Source organism: Amblyomma mixtum, chromosome 1 (assembly GCF_055824585.1).
Source record: "Amblyomma mixtum isolate Tamu chromosome 1, ASM5582458v1, whole genome shotgun sequence".
Lineage (NCBI taxonomy): Eukaryota > Metazoa > Arthropoda > Arachnida > Ixodida > Ixodidae > Amblyomma > Amblyomma mixtum.
In genome coordinates this window covers 300,673,700-300,695,226 of record NC_143012.1, presented here as the reverse complement: position 1 = coordinate 300,695,226, position 21,527 = coordinate 300,673,700, and the positions used below count along the sequence as shown (strand labels likewise).

General features: G+C 46.7%; 1 protein-coding gene across 2 annotated transcripts in view; it reads right to left on the bottom strand.

The window, feature by feature from the left end:
- The window catches only part of Ndf (Nucleosome-destabilizing factor), a 99,912-nt gene that overhangs the window by 10,746 nt on the left and 67,639 nt on the right, over positions 1–21,527 (bottom strand). For both annotated transcript variants that reach the window (XM_089566595.1, XM_089566596.1), the window contains 5 exons: positions 17,276–17,386; positions 13,111–13,212; positions 11,451–11,613; positions 10,198–10,377; positions 1,729–1,853 (listed from right to left, as the gene is read on the bottom strand). In XM_089566595.1, coding sequence (XP_089422721.1) covers positions 1,729–1,853; positions 10,198–10,377; positions 11,451–11,613; positions 13,111–13,212; positions 17,276–17,386 — 681 coding nt within the window. The remainder of the gene's footprint in view (positions 1–1,728; positions 1,854–10,197; positions 10,378–11,450; positions 11,614–13,110; positions 13,213–17,275; positions 17,387–21,527) is intronic.

Sequence of the window (21,527 nt, the reverse complement as noted above, 5' to 3'; positions counted from 1 at the left end):
ACCCCCCTAATACTGCAGAATGGGAACGGCCCGGCACTCTCGTTATCAGCCTCTTCGCCACCCGCAGCGCCACGCGTTGTCATCCCGGCGCTCCGATGTTCCGTCACGTGTGCTAATCTTTTTTACTCACGACTGCGCAATATCACAAACTAATTCAGACGCTACAGGTCTCCGACTGTTTAATTCGAATGGGTTTCCAAAGGGAGGCCGTGGCCAGGTATGACCAGCACGGAAAGCGATTGTCCAAACAGCTTTACCCCACCCCGAATGCCATGATGCAAAGTCACTCCGCACCTCTGACATGGGCGCAACGGCAGGCATGACAAGGAAAGGGAGAACTGTCACACTGCATAGTTTCAGTTTCGATTTTCTGAGCTCTGCGCCAGCCTGCATCAGCCAGCCAATCGAGCCCAGCTGCACCCCCATTGGTGCGTCTCTCTAGCTGTGCTTCTAGTGTGCCGTACCTGTGCGCTCGTCACGTGCCGTTCGCAGTATGCGCAGTGAAGCCGCCTCACATGCGATGCTGCCACTTGTGAGGTGTGCAACACAGTAGCGATCGGGCTCTACCATTAATAATTGTCATTGATGCACTGCTCTTATCTAAAAAGAAAGCAACCATTGCCTAGACTTTCACCAAATAAATTTACAGTGACACAAGCGGCTCTCGTGAAATTTTTCAGGGTCATTCGATAATTTGAACTTTCGGATAATTCTAAATTTTTTTCTGATCCCCTGAAGTACGAATGAATGAGCTTTTACTTATAGTATTATTTTTCAATCTAGACCCTCAAGGTAAAAGCGAGATTTTGCTGGTCACTGCCATCATGAGCATCCGCAGTGCTACCTTTCTCGAAGCGATGAGGTGCGAGACTAAGTCTGAAGTTGAAGAACGCATTTTCATGCCCGTTTCTTTGACTTTCATAAGCATGGGATCGTATGAAGCAAGGAACTATTGTAATCTACTTCAAGGCTTGTGGATTTGTGACAGCCGCTTCGGATATGCCTCTCCTAATCCATTGGGGGAAAATATAAAGAAGCAAGCTCAACGAAAACGCAGCTTTCGGCAATGTCAGTTTTGAATAGTACATGGTCATGGGCAATGCAGTTGAAACATGCGATGAATTAATGGCCAGAAAAATTCTGCAGGTTGTTAGACCCCACGAGTCTAGTCATGACAGTGATGACAAAACTGAAGCAGGAGCCGAGGGCTGCATGCTGCTCCGAGTTTTGCTCAGGTGGGACGATTTTTTTGTTGCTGAAAAAATGCGGATGAAACACTCAAACACATCTACAGCTTGCAAAACTTGCTTTCAGCAGCATCACTCAACAAGTAGAAGCAAACCAAGATGAGTTTTTTCTTTTTGAGAAACTGCTGTGATGTCTATTTCAGGACTAATAAACACAATGTTTTCGTGTTTTCTTTTTTGTTGGAAGGTCATTTATTTCAATGTTTTATGTGGTCCCCATGAAATTATGCTTCCTCATTTTTCAGGCATACCAGGGCCTAGAAAGTTGTGCTCAAACACAAAGGTGCAGACATAAGGGATGCTGAGATATGCAAATTCCTGCATTAACTTAAGTCAGTTGCCACTTGAGTCTAAACACATGCAGCCAGGTCCTGCATAAGTATCTCTTTGCAGCCGTGAAGAGTAGGTGATTCAAAACAAGATATAAAAAACAGTCACTGTGAGAGGCTGGTTGGTTGAAGTGTAAGCTCGAGATGCCCACCTCATTTGCAGCTGCTGTGACAGGTAAAGGCTGTTCCAACTGGTCACCAATGCCGATGGCGAGGCAGAGGTCTTTCTGGAGGTGCTGCAGGGGCATGTTGGTGGCAAAGGTGCCTTCAATGATGGCTGCAATGGGAGAAGGCCATGCAAGTCAGTTAAAGGCATAGCTTCTCTCTCCGCTGTGAACACACATTGTTGCCTGCCATGGGTAATGGCGCTAGAGAAGATGGAAACCTGGTCACATAAACTGCAATGATTAGGGGCACGCAACTACCAACAATTTTCTGAATGAAGCAATAAAAAGCCACACACTATTACCCCTTTTGTGTGCGCATACATGTATACGCATAAAACCCGTCACTCATGCTACAATTGAAAGTGACTGCGTTAATGCCACATTAACTGCAAGAAAATGCCGAAAATGCCTCCATTTTTGCTCAAACATTGCACACTATTTAGTGTGTTCAAGATCCCGGGTGATTGTTGAATGCAACCTGTAAAGGGTATCATCTATCAGAAATGTGGCGTTGTTAACAGGAATTCCTCACTGGAAAGAGTGTCGAGTGCACAGACAGATGCTTTGGTTCCAAGGAGCAAGTGAAAGGACATGCGAGATGCAAACGCAGTAATTTCACTCAAAGTCTTCATGATCACCAATGCTGCAACGACAGCAATCCTCCCCAGACCCAGAGAGCTTGGCAGTTGCTACTGCTGTTGTGCACAAAAAGGTGATCACATTCATTTCGCCGCAGTTTGACAGCTTTTGGCGACATCATGCGTACGCGGATACGCCACTTAAAACAATGTGAAGAACTGTCAGAGACACTTGAGGCGGCACCGCCTGGCCAGATGGCCAAGCCAGCAAAGCTCACGAGAAAAGTTTTAAGTTCAACATTGAGGCCAACGAGGCTGCTTCAAAGCATACTTCAGAGCTTGGTTCAAGCACAGCCAGGGCAGGGAAGGGCTCTGCTTACCGCTGCATTGGCACTGTCTCAATTGTGCAGCTTTCTTGAATTGAACAAGAGAGGGCATGTGATGCATTAGTGCAGCAATGCTGGTAGCAACTGCCACACTTCACTAAGGCCTGCAATCAGCCCGATGGCAAGGCTTTCTGCAGTAGCACCACTTGTGTTGTTCCCCATCGCCCCTTTCTGCACTTCTGGTTGGGTCTGTGACTAGATTTGTTGATTGGCTGACCTATAAGCGAGTAAGTACAACAGCTACAGCAGACCCTCGTTAACCTCCACCTGCATATCTCGAGAAAAGTCTTTCATGTCAAACAACACTCTCCATCAGGCAAGGCTTCGAATAGGTACAGTGTGCTGATTGCGCTTTATTTTGAAAGCTACTGTCAATAGAATTCTCAAATATTTGAAAACCTATGCCACTGCATTGAATGGCCCGAAGGACACACCACACCACAAAGCGAGCTGCTCAGCTCCCAGACACGAAGTTGTGATATTTCAAACAGATGTGAGATAAGGACAGCGTTTCCAGGACAACGTGATGGCTAGCTGGGCAGGGAAGGGGAGGACTCATCAGTTCAACAATTTTCTAATCGCCACTTGCAACACGCATGCACTTACGACATTCAAGAGCAAGTTGATTGGTGCTAACAGGGCCTACTAGCAGAAGGACAATGTACAGCAACCAGTAGCCCTAGCTGGCCGAGGAAAGATACCTGCAGTGTGATTTTGGATACAAAGTTCTAAGTGAGCCCATGCTCACTTAGCTTTCATTCATGGATCTCCTATGCAGTTACCAACATTGCCCCGAGTGCTTTGGCAACATAAGTATGTCAACCCGTGGGTTGTTGGCATTGTGGCACTCAGAGGTTGGGTCATCTCAAATAGACGCTAATGAAAGTGACAATGTAATTGCAACGCAAACTGCTGGAGGCTAAAGGAGATTAAAGACTATAAGCAATGCACCAGTCGTACTCACGTGCTCTACTCTCTTGAATGACTGCCCAGTGAGCGGTACACCGGACCAACACAAGCAAGCAAATGCTGCTGCGGAGTTGGATTCCAATGCAACCAGGGACATGACACATGCTCCGGAAGTTACTGCCTGGAACACTGCTCCTGTGCCACCATTCAATGGTCTAGCAAAGTAACAAATGGTGCTATCACATTGGGTAAGCAGCTACAGTGGTGTGCAGTGGTGCAGTGCACTTCGGAATGTTGGTGACAGAGCCGACTGGCAAGCAACTTTTAATAAGGGGTCCCTGAAAAGGGTGTTTGAAGTTCGCTATAAAATGCTCGTACTATGTAGAGTACAGGCCACCGACCGTTCATGCCGGGTACGAGACCTCAAAAGTGAGCAGATAATTTACAATACATTGTTAAAAATTCCCGCTTTCACACCTCACAGCGACCAGCAGTGCTGGGCTTTCGCGCGTAACCTTCTGCATGAAGCCATGTCGTGCAAGTGATGTCAGCAGCCACTCTGGCGGGTCAAGAACTGCCAAACATCCTTGCCTTTTTCAGGGGTTCAAGCCACAAAGCGAGGTCAAAGGAGCGTGCGAGTATTCTCTACTGTAATATGGATGGAAGCGAGAAAAGAACGCTGCTAGTTATTGGGAAGTCAAAAAGACCTCTGTGCTTGTGCAACGTGTACATTATTGTGGACAGGGAGCTAAGCAAAGTGCATGGGTGACAAAGAGCAATTTTAAACAAGTGGCTATTGAATTTTGTAGCAAGGTGAAGATCCTGAAAAGGAACATGCTACTTTTTCTTTTCACCTGTTTGTGCCACAGGTAGATTCCTGAGCTTCAGGTCACAAAAGGTCACATATTTCCCTCCAGGCACAGCAAGGCAGCGCATTTGTCTTGCAGACTAGCTACTTTATGACACACAACGGAAGAGGGGTTTTATGAGAGACCTGAAATCTGTTGTGGAGGTTGTTTTAGCTGTGTGGTAGCAACTTGAAGCAAAAATCATTGTTTCCACAAACTGGCTTAGTCTCAAGTGACAGTAAGTCCCCAGCCGCTTTGGCGGAGGATCCAGACCAAGCAGATCCAAGGTTGTGGGAAGCTGTGGAAGTAGCTTTCGGAAAGCAAGAGTTTTCAGGGTATGGAAGTGTGGACGACAACCCTGTCGGTATCCGTCGGAGCAACTCATGGATGAAGAAATTGTTGTGCAAGTGAGAAAACTGCCTGTCTCTGACCAGGAGCTGGACAAGGAAGAGGACAAAGATGACAAGTGCCAAGGCACTGGAGCCCATTCAAGGCCTGAAATGCCATTTTGAAGAAAACGTGAATGTGCAGCGGTGGCTCAGTGGTTAGGGCGCTCAGGCTTGAGTTTCTGGGTTCGAATCCGGCTGTGTTTCGCCTCCATCGAAACGCGTCGGTCGAAATTATTCCAGAGCCCTCCACTACGGCACCTCTTTCTCTCTTTCACTCCCACCTTCCTCCCTTCCCTTCCCTTACGGTGCGGTTCGGATATATGGAACCAGACGAAGACAAAGTGTCAAAAGCTGTTAGTCACATAGCTCAGACAAAGGTTACTAACTTCCTCCCGAAGTGTCAGATTGAATAATCCACTTCTTGTCTGTAGCTGTGCACAGCTTGTAGACCATGCAGGTTAGAACAGTCATGTATGGCTACAAATTAAAGTCTGTTTGAGCTGTATTTGCAATTTGTAGACTTCTACAACAGGCTGAAATCTTCAGCACTGTCAAAGCGTGTCATAGCAAGATTACACTGCACATCAATGGCAATGTCCTTATGGTACCTCAGAATTGAGGCAGAGACCACTGCTTTTAGTTGCTTTTTTTCCTGCCCATTCTACTTTTTGTCCAGCCTATTGTGCTAAGCAGCGCAGACTGATGCTAATCATTTTTTAATTTTAAAGTGAAAGCTTTACTGGCCCAGTCAAGCCACCGTCACTGGCACTGCAATTTGACCTTCAAGTGGAGGAGCGGTGGAGGTATAGCAGCCACGTGACATACCATACCACTCGCCGCAGCTGCAAACGCATGCCGCCGCAGTGCCAACCACTGTGCTGACAGCCATCTTGGCAGCTGTGGCCACATGACTACCACGTGGCTAGCCGTCTGCTGGAAAAAGAAGCCAGCGCCGCTCTCATGGCATTCGCATTGCAGTTCTCGCTATGGACGGTGCGAGTCGGCCGGAGCCATCGACATCGTCGAGACGATTGCGCTGCAAGAAAGAAAATGTCTATTTAAAAGCCTACCAGAAGCTCTGTTTCCTGAGGAGGAAGTTGCCGAATGCGACTAGAGAAATTAAATTGATTGCGTACAAGACATTCGTGCGGCCAATCATAGAGTACGCAAGTGCGGTGTGGAGTCCTCATCAAAAGGGTTTAAAACGGAAACTGGAAAGATTGCAAAGGATGTCAGCACGTTTTATATGCTCTAAATACCGCCGCACTGATTCAGTCACAGCAATGCTAAAAGAGTGTCAGTTAGAATCACTAGAAGTAAGAAGAACAAAGCAGAAATTGAAACTTTTTTTTCTGATAATGAATGATAAAGTCAAAGTTAATAAACATCACTATGTTACACCTCCCCTGAAGCGTTGCCCTCGGAAAAATCACAGTAAGGTATTACAGCCTATTATTACACGTACTGATGTCTATCGCTACTCCTTTTTTCCCGATGCTGTAGAAATTTGGAATCAACTACCAAGTGACGTTGTGGACCAAACAGATGTAGACAAATTTGTGACAGGTGTGAACGCGTTCCTGGAAGATTGCTGTGCAAATCTGTAATTCTGTGCATTTGAGTGTTTCTTTTTTTAGCGAAGAGAATTGCACTTGTGTCTGTATATGTTTCCCTCCCTGTAATGACCCTCATGCAGAGGGTTAACAGTATGAATAAATAAACCAGGCTTGACTGAGCTAAACTGCAACCATTTTCTTTTAGGGTTGCCTTCAATTACCGAATGCACAGAGCATGGTGTAAGAATATATTTAGGCCCTGACACTACACCCTATGGCACAACCTGATCTTGTTCGCTGCTCCTTGAGCTCCTTTTGAACACAGACATATGGTGCCACGCAATGTAGGCCTGTGAAGACGCCAAGCTGCGGCAGCCATACTGCAGGTGTTGTGGGATCGTTCGGTGCCACGGTGTGTACGTGTGCTTATTTAAGTGCTACAAGGTACAGAAGGATTAGGAATGCTGTCAAAACCAAGTCATTTTACGCTACTTCCTGTGTTCTGCTTGCTGAGACTGCATGAGAGGGCGGAACAGCAACGCGGACATGGCCCTGTGGTCCTTCGGAGCTTGTTATCACAATACAGTCATTCACTGCAAGTTTTTTCACTCATCCACACGACTGCTGAGAGCATGGTTAACTACACTGCCTCCTAAAGAATGGCTGGCCTCCACGCGCACTCTCCCACAATCGGGCCAAAGAGCAAGACTCGCACATTAAACACTGCTTGAGCAGTGTAATGAGCTGACGCTGCGATGAGATGAGGCCTACCATGCAGAGAGCAGCGTTAATGTAAGCGACCTGGGTTTTTTGATGTGCAAAGAAATTTTAAAAGAGTTTCCGCATTTTGCCTGCATTACAAATTCTGCCTCCGAAGCCTGGAATCGGGCCCGTGCTCTCATGCTTGGTAGCAGAACATTCGGCCGCTACGCGAGATCGCGGGGCTGAGAGGAAACGGAGTACATCTGTGAAGTTTTAATGGATAGTGAAGTACTTTTAGTTGCGCGATGCAAACATAACTGCAGCATTGCCCCTGCCCTAGATGCTCCTACCACCAAGCTCATTTTTTACGCAGACACCGACAATGCTGAGCAGCTGGCTATTTCAAGGAAAGACCGGTGTTCACACGAAAACATAAAATACTTCCGCGGCTATAAACTGGGCTTCGTGAATATCTATTGGCAAGAATTGCATTGTGCGGCTAAAGTGACCATGTTGCCCTCAATAATGTGCCATGAAATTCTCCACGAGCATTCAAAAGTCACGCAAATTATGCAGCTGCACATAAGTTAGAAATGTTGCCAGTATATCTTCTTCTAGGAGGCGTTCTTGAAACTGTCTGGTTTGTCAGATATTTTGGACACTAGGAGAAAATGCTGGCCACAGTGTTACCAACAGTACCGGTATCTAGGGTGCATTCTAACGGAGCTTTCCATTGAACTCGGTGTAGTATGATTTGGGTATCATATGCTTGGGAATGTGCTTCGCGCAGACACTGTAGCTGAGTTGCAATATCCTATCAGCTCAGAGGATTGCTCGGCACCAAAGTTGTAAGCGCGCAGGCTCAGAAGGAGCTTTAAAAAGCGGCACTCAATCAGGGCGTCTAGTACCCGGATCTGCAGTTGGGTACGAAGCACTTCCTACCCATAAGTGCGTTGAGTTGGCTTCTGGAACTGGCTGGATATTGTGGTGTGCCGAAGCAGCAACCAATACACTGCAGTCACAAAGCACATAGGCCACAACGACTGTCCAAGGGGCCGGCCCACGCCACCAGGTAAGCTTGCACAATGATCACCGCAGTTGGTACCAAACCGCGACACAAAGATGTCATTATAATTAGCCTCATATTGGAAGCTAGGTATGGGACCGTCATTGGGACAGCAAGTCACATAACTACTACCATGTTTTTCTTCTTTTAAGAGGGTAGTCATGCAGGTAAAGTGTGACTGTGTCCTCGCTGCGTCGATTTTCTTGAAAGTTCTTGAGCTTTCACCAACACGGGTGTTCAAATGTGCTGCCAAGTTTCACATGGTGCTGAGACGTGGTGCTTGGCAATATAGATTCTGCTGGCGCATATGCTAAGAACAAGTGACAATAGTTTTTGCTAAAGGAGAAGGTGGACATTCCTCAAGAATTGGACAGCGGTAAAAAGGAGATGAACGTGTGCAAGAAGCAGTAAATGGAGTCCTTGAATTATCTCCTGGGACAGTCCGGATTCATGGGCGAGCTCGATAGCTTTGATGCGGATGGGTTCTGCTGTTACTGGCAAAGATCTGGCACGATGCTAGTGGACGAAATCTGCCACCTTGTCTTCGAGCTCAGGGTGCACTGCGCGGCGCCTGCAAAAGGACGTCTTCCGCACGTTGCAGGCAGACAGCTCAATTTTCTGCATCTGCGAGTACCAGACGCTTTTCTCCGAGACGCCAAAGTGTTGCTGGGCGGACATGATTCCATACTCTTCGGCGAATTCGATAACTTTTTTTTTAACGCCGCAGTGAACTGACGTCGAGTACCAGTACTCATTTCGCGGGTTGTCGCGAAATTAATATGTGACAACGCCAAGAACGATTATCGTCGTCAATGTTTGGCCGCATCGGTCATCAACAAAGGAGAGAATCGTCAACATGGAGGCGATAACGATGCGGATGCCAAAAGGTCTGCGGCTCCCACATGTTGCCAGACGACTGTTCGGGTTGTGCCAAGGGCTGGTATATAAGTCAAGGGGTGACCTTAAAGTAATATTTTTCGGAAAAACCTCGACCTATATTCCGCACTATAGGGTACCATGCAAGTATACAGCAAAGATGCGGGCATGGATGATGTTAGAGCCGTTTTCAGAATGACTCGTCAAGCTTGATGACTAGATGAGATGGGATAAACAGAAGATTCTCTTGGTCATGGACAACTTTTCTGTGCACAATGTCAGTGTAGGTCTAAAAAATGCGCGGTATGTAGGAGCGTAAGTCGTCTTTTCTTTCGTTCCAAATTCAGCCTCGGGCGCTCCTTTTACGAATGGCCGCACACCTTAACTTACGAGCAATGGGGTCTCAGCACACTGGACAGCAAATGAAAGCAGTGACGGTTTCGGTGGCGGACCAGCTTGTGCATGCGGCTACTTTGTGCACTTACCCTCGTAGATTTTCAAAGATCAAAACCTTTCTCTCTATACTGGCTATCTAGCGCTGGCGAACGTGTTTGTTGCATTCACCAGTTTAGAAAAGGTGCAAGGCGAATGGCCGCGAACAGGGGCAGTACGTCCTTGTGCAGTTCGGTTCCGTGAAGCTCGCAAACTATCGCATCTCGCATCTTTAACTCTCTGTCGCAATTCTTGCAATCCACTTGCAATTCACTTGCAATTCTTTTCACATCTTCGTTGAAAGAACACATACTGCAGCCACCCGCGATATTGCCACTGCTGCGACAAGGCGTACCCGCCGGTGACTTACGAGGCCCATAATGACGCAGTGTTCTGATCACACCTGTAACGCCATCTGGTCTCAAACGGAAGAACTGCGCACTGTAAATGGTCTATAGAACCCAGTGCATCCTACCAAAGGTATGGACGATGAAAATGTCGACTACAAAGAACTTTTCCATTTCAACTGAATACTTGAATTTTTACCACCCTCAATGATGACTAAGTTGCATCAAATACACTTCACTGTTCCCTCCTTGTGTACTGAAAGCAAAACTGCAGCATCAGGTTACAATGCTGCACTGTGTGGGAAGAGTTACGGCATTCAAGGCAGTAACCAACGTGGAACAAAGACAGAAGGTGATGCCCTCACCTTGGCCTTTCTGACTAATGACAGCAGAGTTGAGGTCGCCCAGCTCAAGAATCTCCAGCAGGTCCTTCTGAGACAGCTCAGCCCGGTCACAGAGGGCCATGGCCTCAGCCAACCCCGCTAATGTTGTGCCCAGAAGCATGTGGAGGATGAGGCTCATCTTGGAGCCGTTGCCCACCTCCCCTGCACCATGTCACGACAAACATGCAAGGGGTGAGCATAAAGGGACACTCAGGACAATACAAGTTGGCCTGAATTGACAGGGTACCACATTGCAACCACAAAGAGACCATTTTCACTGAAAAGGAAGCTTTTACAAGCTAGAACAAAAAACGATACACAGGTGTTGCTATCACAGGAAAATCCGATTTTTTGGCAGGCTAAATTCATGTTCACTTCAAAGCGGTGGCAAACTTTCCTTTTCAGCATGAATGTCGCGAGTTTTAACTGACTGCAGGGAAGATATTAAATGAAATTTTCTTGCAGAAAATGCCTGTTTTGCTGCTAGAAAAATATCAACACATCCTGCAGACCATTGTATGGTGCCTTTTGCTATACAAAGTGTATAGATGCCCATAAAAGTTTCTGGAACACGAAAACTATAACAAGGCTTAACTGCTGAGCACTCTAAGCACAAAGCCACAAACTGAAGGGTGTGCTACGCATTTTCCTGCGCCTCTCAGCAGTGACAATTTTTTGTGATTTTGGTGTTCCAAAAACTTTTGTGGGTACTTGACTTGCAATGGCAACAGTGCATGGTAACTGAAAGTGCAGCAATACACATTGCAGAAAGCCTGACCAATGTTTTCTTTTTGGGGTTGAACTTGGATTGTTTTTGTTTTTTATGATGTTCACTTGCACGACAGCAAAAGCAGAAAATTGTGACTGGTAGGCCAGAAGTCAGGCCCTCTACGAAAAGAACACCCTTGCTAGAATCTGAGGATAGCTTCTTCAGCTTCACCCCCCCCCCCCCCCCCCCCCCTCTTTTCTTCAGCATGAAAATAAGTGTGATCAAGTGTTCTTGTACTGGGACAGAGCTGCAATGATTGAGCCTTTTTTTTTAGCAAGAGTAGCACAAAAGGCAACTGTAGCAGCATTAACAAAACCACTCCGAATCAGGAAAATGCTCTGGCTGTCCCAACTTTGGTGCGGAAAGTGATGTCACACAGCCTGCACAGTTTTTTGCTTCATCTGCATTCCAGTCAAACATGCGTGCCAATTGTTTGCAGCGCTCTTAATTAGAAACAGCAACTGACCCAAGTAGAATGCGTGCCTGCCGATGGCTTCAAAACAGCTTGCACAGTCATTGAAAAGTGACCGATCCCCAGCTGCAAGGATGATGAGTGTGCCGTCCTCTGCAGGCTTTTTCGAACCTGATACAGGTGCTTCCAAGTACCGGCCGCCCCTAAGCATGATGGCCTGGGAATAAAAGTAGGAGCACAAAGCCCAATTTCAACAAACACGAGTAATGCCAGTGGCAAAACCTGAAAGTCGAAGAATGCAGGATTGGTACTGCCCAAAATACTGAGTTTATTCAGATTAAAATAGAATGGCATTACAAGTTTGTGGAGCTTCTCCCCTCCCATTTTCCTGCCAATATCTTGCCAGGGCTCCAATTGTCAAGAGGTACTTAACAGCTGAGCCATCATCTCACAAACCATGCTACAACCTTATAAAAATTTACCAAACTTATTGAACACCCCTTTTAAGCAAGCCACTGACTCGTGACAGTCATTCATGGGCAGGCCATTCTCTTGGCTGAAAAGACAACGTGCCAGGTACACTTCGAAATACTATCATTACAAAAGACCAATATCGGCCCCTCACAGATATTGCGAGAAAAAGCAATAGTTGATGAAACGCAGGTACGATATAGAACCCATGCTTCGTGCACCCACATGTGGTAACAATGACTAGACTTTGAGCTTTATCAATAATGCTTTGAGCAGTGCACAGCAAATAAAAGCAGACTGTCTTCTTCATGACACAAATATTTTCATACGCTTAGCTGCATGTATAGGGTGCTGAGGAGCTGCACATATCAAGAAAACTGTGTGATGGGCGATAAGGGCCCTCGCTCCTGCTCCAGTCTGCTGCCAAACGTTGACCCATGCGTTAAAATGTGGACTGAAATACTGCCACTAGGGAAAAAAACTCTGCATGCATTCATCTACCTCTTGCACTGGAGGCAATCGCACAGCATTGAACATGAGAGCAAATAACGCAAAGAAAGGGTGTATGTGCAGATCGTGGCAAGCACGAATGGCTCAGAATGATGCCGTCTGCTTGTGGTTGGTACCCGCCCACCAGTTCACTGGCTCAGACTTCCTACACAGTTGCATTTATTTTTCTGGGCATCTCTATAGAGGATATGCGGCATGGTGGACTTCTACCAGGAACATGCCAAGGGTCGAGACCCTACAGATGCAAACACCTAAAAACTCCCTCTGAGCGTATCCGTCATACTATAATCAACTATAATAAGGGAGTAATTACTCATTGGCATCCACCCAAGCGCAGCCATACGGCTACAATGAGTAATTACTCCCTTATTACAAATTTACTCCACCTTGGGGGTTTCCCCTAAACATTTGACCAACACTGTTCCCACTTCGAGTTATTGATGAATTCGCTCTCGCCCTACCATGAGCTTGCCGTCCCGGTTAGCTCAGTTGGTAGAGCGACTGCGCTTGGGTGGATGCCAATGAGTAATTACTCCCTTATTACAAATTTACTCCACCTTGGGGGTTTCCCCTAAACATTTGACCTATAATCAACTATGTATGCTTTGATCAGAAGACTAAACCGTGCTTTTAAAACTTGTGTCCAGAAAATAGTGAATAGCATGTGATACGGCGATCAAAGAGACACACTCAACACCAGCGATGGCTGAAAGCAATGTCGCCTAGTGCTTACCTCCGATATGTCTTGCGATGTCTCAGGGTCTATGGACGTCATCTCCACGTACCCCTTGTTTTCCCGAATTTCTTGCAAGACGCCACAGTTTCCAAACACCATCTGAATGTTCAATGAAAGAGACGTGCGGTGCTAAAGAAACTGCACTTCACCTGCCCAATCAGAAATCATCAGCATTAAAAATATGTTGTTTAGAGGCATAGCCCTTTCTTTCTTGCAAAAAGAAAAAAAAAGGGGGGGGGGGGGGGGGGGGGGGAGAAAGAGAGAAACTAGAGGCACAAGCACATTGGACGTACTTCTGTCATAAAAGATTCCTTTAAAAGCATGCGTTTACAAATATAGCAGCATTTGTAAAGCTCATGGTCTTGCCTTCCAGCCTCCAAGCTTTTCAAAAATGCTAAGATGCACTGCCAACGTTAGGAGAGATCATTTCAAGGGAAAGAGGGAGGAGGCATACATTATAGCTGGGTGGTAAATGCAGTAAACTCTCTATGTTAAAGGTGCACTGAAGAGGAATCTGAACTCGTCTTTTTGCCGCGGGAACTCAATCTACACGTTCCGAGCATTCTTAGAAACTTCGATTTATTTCCCTGTGTGGCCGATTTCCGCAATTAAATCAAATTAACGCCCGGCTCCCGCCTTTCTTTTTAATTCTGCCTCGTACGGTGGGCGGAGTCGACCAACGCGGGGAGTGCCTTTCACCCAGTCCCGTGGCGGCTTGCCTCTCTGCCATCGGCGGAGTAATACGTAGTAGTCCGTAGAAGCAAATAGCCCGTGCGTATTTTTATTTCTGTGGGCTTATTTTGCAGTTATAGTATCTGCAAATGAAACTATTTATTCACGGAAACCTAAAAAACAAAATGAAGCGAAAGCAAAGCCTCCACGGAGCTAGCTGAAAGGCACTCCCCGCGTTGGTCGACTCCGCCCACCGTACGAGGCAGAATTAAAAAAAAAAAAAGGCGGGAGCCGGGCGTTAATTCGATTTAATTAGGGAAATCGGCCACACAGGGCAATAAGTCGCAGTTTCTAAGAATGCTAGGCACGTGTAGATTGAGTTCCCGCGGCAAAAAGACGAGTTCAGATTCCTCTTCGGTGCACCTTTAATGTTGAAGGAAAACAAGCAAAGAGCTCTGCATGTAAGTGAGTACATCAGAAAACACCTTTTCAGTTTTGCATGTAAATCTCAGGAAAGAAAGCGGCAGTCTAAGAGCCAAGGGTTGCAGCCACAGCTAAGAATACTAGCTTGTAAATGGGAACTTGGAGGCGCTCATGAGCGGACGAGCACTTCTTTATTGTACTGTTTGCTGCATAATAGGGCAGACGCAACACTGCACAAGCACTCATTCTCCACCGTGCAACACGAGGAATGAGTGATGCGAGACATGTGCGAAAATGCAGATCACAAGACATATATTGAGTCTTGGATTTACGATCTAACAATTAAGCGCAGACATAAATGCTAAACCACGGCCGTTCTCAAGGGGGGCGCGCTCGCTCTTTTTCTGACGGCCTTCGCAATGGGGTCTGTTTCCGCCGCCCACCGCACCGCGGTGAGGTCGCCATTGCCCCACCGCTCTGCCGCTGTTTCCGCCGTTCACGCGAAAGGAGAATGCGCGCCCGCTCCAAGTCTGTCCCGCGTGAGCGGTAACCGTCAGGTCCTGATATTTCACCCCTATGCATTATTCAAAGACCCTGCAATCAGCCTCTTTGATTTGACATCTGAGATTTATAAAACAACGGAATAATTACCACGCTGCAGCGCGCTCTCTCCTTCAGTATGAGCGCATTGTCGGTTAAACTGACGTCAACATTTCTTGCCCCTAAAGTTTGCACAAAAACAAATCTATCAGCCTCATCAGTTCGCCTACTGAGAGGTATTAACCAGTGTGCAGATTTATAACTGACCTGAAGCGTTTGCGTTACCGGTTCCTAAGGATTCTGAAGCTTAAATATAGCTCATGAAATCTCAAGCGCCGCCTTTTTCGTTTCGCAGGAAAGCGGCTTTAGCAAGAAATCACGATGCTGCACGTATTCAGAGAAAAGAAAACAATTTTATTCACAGCTAAATGCAAGTTGTCCAATGCAGAGCGTTCATATCCATAACTTCAATATGTTTTACATTCAAAACATATCAGTTGGCTGAAATTCTGTACATATCTAGTCTCGCGACTTGCTCACATCTATTACAGGTTTAGTCGGTTTAGTACATTGATCAACAACTTCCCATCAAAGAAGCAGGCATGAACAACGCTGTAGAAGTGAGAAGAGTGGCAAAAAAACAAGAAAAAATCATTCTCCTTAAACACAGCACATTGTTTTGAAACTGTAGCCGCAATATATCCACATAAGTACGACCGGCAGTAGGAAAGTTCACAGTCTGAAAAACTTCCTTGACGGTTTATGCACATAATTAGCTGGCTTCTCGGTCTTGTCGGTGACTTTCTTGGTGTAGTTAACAAGAAGTATTCTGATAAATTTCTCAGATATTAAAGAAGCAGACCTTATGGCATGGCTGTTGTCGATTCCTTCCGGACAACTCAGCAAAGGTGAGTTTTCAAGGTGTGGTTGAATGAGGATTTGAAGTACTTCCAGAACATTTGTGCGTGGCAGGTGCAAGACAGTTTTTTCAAGGAAATCTAAAACCTTATCCAAGAGGGCAACAAACTCTGGTTTTGGGTAGTGCAGTCCACTGAAATCTTGGGGGCATTGAAACTGCAGATAACCGCAGGAAAATCGCGCGCCAGAAGACAACAATGCCTATTAGTTCGTGCCAGCGGAATCTAAAGTAGAAGCAAAAGCGTGATGGCCCGGCAGAGGCAGCGTTGTGACACGGCTGTGATTAACAAATGGCAGCGATCTGCAGTTTCAATTAAGAGTCATGTGGTGGGCCTCACAGGCCCAGCCAGCCACGCAGCATGGCATCGCTTTCCCAATCGGCTTTGCGTGGAAGATGTAGCTGCAGCGTACATGGGCATCATTCACACTCTGAATCTGGCCTATCGGCGACGCGTCACCTACCGTATGTTGAATGCAACTGACCGACCAGGCGCCAATGTACTGGTTCGGATCTCTCTGTTTGCCTCCGTGAAAATGATTGAGGCCGTGCGGATACAACTGGCAACAATTGCTTTTTTAACGAGAGGGTTATGGGCCCAAGAACGATGGATGATGCTGTGCCCGAGACGCACGTAGGTTTCTGGCAGGACCTAATGCGGCTTGTATCAATCCGCCGCGATGGCTCAGTGGTTAAAGTGCTCAGCTGTGAGCCAGATGACGCGGGTTCATTCCGGGCCGCGGAGGACGCGTTTTCATACTAATGTCCGAATTTTGCTATAAAAGCTCCTTTTACGTGTGAACTTCTGGGCTGACATGCAGATAAAGCATTTGTTTTCTGTTTCCTTTCGTTTCGGTGAATTGTTCACCGAGAAGCAGCGGAAAACAGCAGGAAACCAGGCAAACACCGGCCGCCACCGCAGAAGCAGGCGAGGAGAGAGCAATCGCGAGCGGTGGGGTCGTCGGACGGCGTAGCTCCCGGAGAAAAACTCGCATTACTTCCGCGGCGAATGCGAAGGCCGTAGGAAAGAGCGCGCGCCCCCCTCGAGACCGGCCGTGGCTAAACACGTGTAGTTTTCTGCGCCTGCCTCAAGAAACCATGTCTAATTATGAGTGCGCTCTGGCATGTTCCCAACAAAAATGTGGAATAAGTCTGCAACAAGCCACCTTCAACTGTACAGCCTCTAAGCCCCTAAAGAAGTGCCACAGGTGCAAAAGGGTCCAGAGGTATGTTCAGACTGTGCAGTGCACAACTAAGAGTAAATAACATCTCTGGTGCAAATGTGCCAGACATCCTTCCACAAACAAGACTGGTCAATTTGTCTCGTACCAAAGGGCAGCTAAGGAACAGAAGTCCCTCAACATTTTCACGCAGAATTCTCAGTAGTATTACACAGCCAGAGTAGGCACATCTAGTATTTTGTTCATTACAGTGAAAATGGTTGTGGATGATTGTATAATGTGTCTCCTGTTATATGCCAATGGGACAAATCGAACGCAAGCTTAGTGATCGTTGTCCTAGCAAGTTTCAAAAGATGTCAAATTTCTTGTTGCACGCTTGTGGGTTCCTAGACTAGAAAATTCACACAGACTGAAAATCAGAATACACTACCTCTTTGGCTGCGACAGAATTGGAGACGCAGCAGAAGGTGATGTCGGATGCTGCTACGACGTCAGCAGGTGTTAAACCCTTGACTGCACCTGCCTTGACAAAGTCTCGACACTGCATAGAGAAAAAAAATATGGCAACATAAAATTTAAATAAGTGAAAAAACAGGACGGCTACTGCACAATCACACAGCCACAATGTCACACTGAGAAGCAATTGCTCAGAGACCATTCCGAAGATCTTTTATTGGGTCTCACAGGAATTCTTTAAAGTTAGCAACACATAAGTAACATGAACTTCATACATCAACTGCAGAATGCTTGTACAAAAATTAACATGATTTGCCTTCCACAGGACCACAACAATGATTACCGTGTTACTGTGGCACTAAGACTAATGAAATGTCATCATTTCCTCTAAGTACTATTCCCTATCTTGATCGATAAGCCCTTGAACTTTCGTGTGTGCAATAAGCCTTGCTCAAGGCAGATAGGTAGGGCTCTCCACAAATGCACCACTCGTACCACGTCAAGCAAGCGAAAATCCAGTATGTCCTAAGAACGCGGACTGTTTATGCAAAATTGGCAGTTTTATTGTGAAAACTGCCTGTGCTTAACTGACCTTATTCAAGGCTGGTAATTACAAGAAACACATGAAAATTGCTTCCCTGCCATGTTACTTGGCTTTTGAAGCAGCACAAACTACCACTCCAAAAAAGAAATGCTACAGTGAAAAGCTGCCGCCGAGAGTGCAGGTCTCAAACAGTGTGAAAGGGTTAAGCAGACTTATTTTCTACGGAGAGAGAGAAATGTTTTCCAAACCCTGAATCCATTCATGTTCTTCCTGGTGAGTTGTATGTTTAATGCAACTTCAGATAGAATTTGTACTTCACTGTAGGAACTAATCACAACAATTATTTACAGCAGCTCATTTCACTGCTATGTCCAGCCATTATTTATTGAATGCGAGCATTTCTAGAGGGTTGAACATTGCTACAATCATCAGCCTTGCCCCATGCAATCATTTATTGGAATAGTCTTATTGACAACATTGTTCACATCTCAAATAATTTTATTTTCAAAGAAAAAATAAGCAGCATTTGTTCTGAAGTTTTTTTTTTTTCTGAGGTGTGTTCTGTACTGTGTTTTTCAATTTAGTTCTATTTTCTGGTTGGTTGCTTGCTATTGTATAACGATGTTAAAATAACCATCTTCTACTTGCTTCTTTTTCGCACCCCAGTTATGTAACCCCCTCACATAGTACTCTAGTCGAAGCCCGTGAGGTATTTGAATAAATAAATAAATAAATAAATACACGCGTGCCACAAGTAGACCTAATATAGAGGATTTCTCTGCAAGTCCTGAGTTACCCTCGGACAAGAAGTTTGAGAAAGAATTCCTTATGTAGACAAACACAAGCGGTGAATTCCGAACTCATGTGACATGTCACATTTCCTTTGAAATTATATCGGATCTGGCAAGTTTCAACAAAATTAGGAAAGTCAAAGACTGGACAGAACAAAACCCGTATCATACAAACACTCAAGAAATGACATTGTCGCAGCAGACCGACAATGGTCACACTACAGAAAACCCCTGTCTTACGACACTGTGGGTTCCTGACGGTTGTATGATTTGATCCCCCCACCTAAAAAGAAACGGAGGTAACAAAAACAAAGAGCACTGAATGCAAAAATCTACACTAGCTTAAAGGGAACATAAACTACAGTCCTAACAGAGTTGTTTCTTTCGTTCTGTTAAAGATTCCGTGCATCACTTCCATCAGGATGACTTCACGATACAACAGTGGGACCCATCCATTGTGTCCAAACAAAGGACGCCTCAGACAGTCCCAAGAACAGTTGGGAATCGCTAACTACTCCCTCTTAGGGACTTGTAGTGTCCTTGTGAAAGATCAGGGCTAGATCAGGGCTGAAGCGCCAAGGGGGTGATTGCTTCAAGTAGTGTACCGGTCGCTTCAACTCACTCTGACCAGCGTCCCATTCTTTACTCAAAGTTGGAAATAAACCTCATTAGTTGCTTTATTTGTATTTCCTGTATATCCCTGAAAAACAAGCAAGCTCAATCGGTCAATTAGCCAACTTGCATTTCTCGACGAAGAAAGGTGCATTCAGTGCTCTGTAAAAGGTTGATGGGACAAAAACAGGGTGCAGAGAAAGCCGCAGCACCGCCATGGAGTTCAGCCCCACTTGTTGGACAGACAAAATAATAGTCTGCACTGCTTTGTCACCTGGGCCACATTGCTTTCGACCACTGCGTTCTTGACTAACGCACATTTTGTGATAACGCAGTTCTTTTCGTGCTTGGGCTACGCCTTGCCCATGGTGATCAGGTCCTACCAATGAGGCTTCATTACATGTGAGCAATGGAAACTGCATAAAATGCAAGATGTTTTCACAAGTTTGCAGTGTAGGAGTAGTGTGCTATACAGCTCCAAATAAAAAACGCCAGAAAAACAACCTCAAATGAACTGCCAGGAGCACCAGGAAGCGCCAGCAGACATGGTGCAGCCATGGTGAGTGCTTGTCCCAGATGAGCGTGCTTTTAAATGGCGGAAGATACCTGGGTACTGCCATTATGTAGAACTAGCTGGCCTGACGCAGAAAGGGCTTGTAAACGAGGCAGGTACAGCACAGATAATCTTTCTTGTTTTCATGCATTTTTTTTGCTCTCTGTTCTACGACTGAAGCCTCAGCCAAACAAACTCTTAAAAGGCATACAATAATTGTAATGTTATTGTTCACCAATGATTGTTGACAACGTTAAGGCTGCCTTCATAATGCGACATTCAAGAGTTGCATAGCACATGCCTACAGAGTCAGATTTATGCGGTACATAGAGTGGGATGCCTGGTTTCCCAACAGTCGCCGTGGCCTTATAAGCTTGTTTGCTCCGTTACAAGCCAAGCAAATAACACTTAACACTCGGCGTCCGGGGCTCAGCCGCGTCGGCGCGACCAGCCATTCTCGCCAATATTACCGCACGCGCAGCCGCCACACGGAGACCCCCCTCGGAGAATCTCGGATTGCGCCAGCCACCAGCACCGCCGTCACCAACGACGGCACTAACGACGTCGGCAGCGTCGAGCGAAGCGGCAGACGCGAAGCGAGGGCGGGAGCCACCGACACTATTAACTTCGCCGTCTTGGCTCGCGTCCAGCGCGCGCTGGCGTCGCAAGTCGCGAGATGAACGGTGGCAGCTCCGCCGGCGGCCTCGGCAACGACGCCCGTCGCTGCGGCCGCCTTTGAGCGTGCCCACTCTAAAGGCGGGCCGCGCGAGCGTGCGCCTGCAGTGCGGGCACGCGTAACGAGCACGACGAACGCACAGCTGGAGTGCGGCAACCTCGCGAGCCGCCTGAGAGACGGCCCCCCCCAACGGGCAAATGCGATCTAAACGCACGCGAAGTTCCCCCAAACGCCCCGGTTTTCATCCGCTCCGAGCATTTGGGATGACGTAATATGCAATGCGACCAATCCTGGAGTTAATAAAACAACACACACACACACACACACACACACACACACACACACACACACAAAAAAAAAAAACGGCAGAATGCAATGCGAACACAACTGTTCGCACTCCGCCGCGCGATTTCACGACTACAAAGGTGCGAATCGATTGGTTTAGGTCTGCCGAACGTTGCAACTACAGAACACGTTACGTAAGCTCCGATATTTGACAGCGGATTAAGCATTACACGAGCTGCCAAGCTCGCCTTTATTTTTTTTTCAATCCTTGAAAAACGCGAACCGCAGGCGAGAAGCACTCCGCCTTTGTGAACCGTGCCCCAATGAAAACTTAAGATTTGCTTCCTTTTGCCAAGCTGAAGGTTGCCGAGCGACAGTGGAGCCACTGCACCCTTTATTCACTACTATGCAGTAGTGGAAAGCGAGGTAGCAGAGGTCACCACGAGTGGTCTTGAACTATGTGCGGCAGCTCTGCAGCGCAGACTGGCTAAACTTAGGTCCCTCATTACCTTCTCATCGCTACGACTTACTTCGAATTTGCCACGGGCTGCCTCTTCAGTCGGTCATCGCAATGTTACAAAATGGGTTTCCCCGGAGCGCAGCGCTCCGTGATTTGGTCGGCGTCGGTGCAGGACCTTTCTTCCTGCAGCAAGATCACGCGGCGCGTTAGGGTCGTGAACAATCAACGGGCTGCCATCATGCTGTCGTTACTCAGCGTTATCGTCAAAGCTCGCGTGAGAGTTTACGCCAACAGGCTCAGAAGCA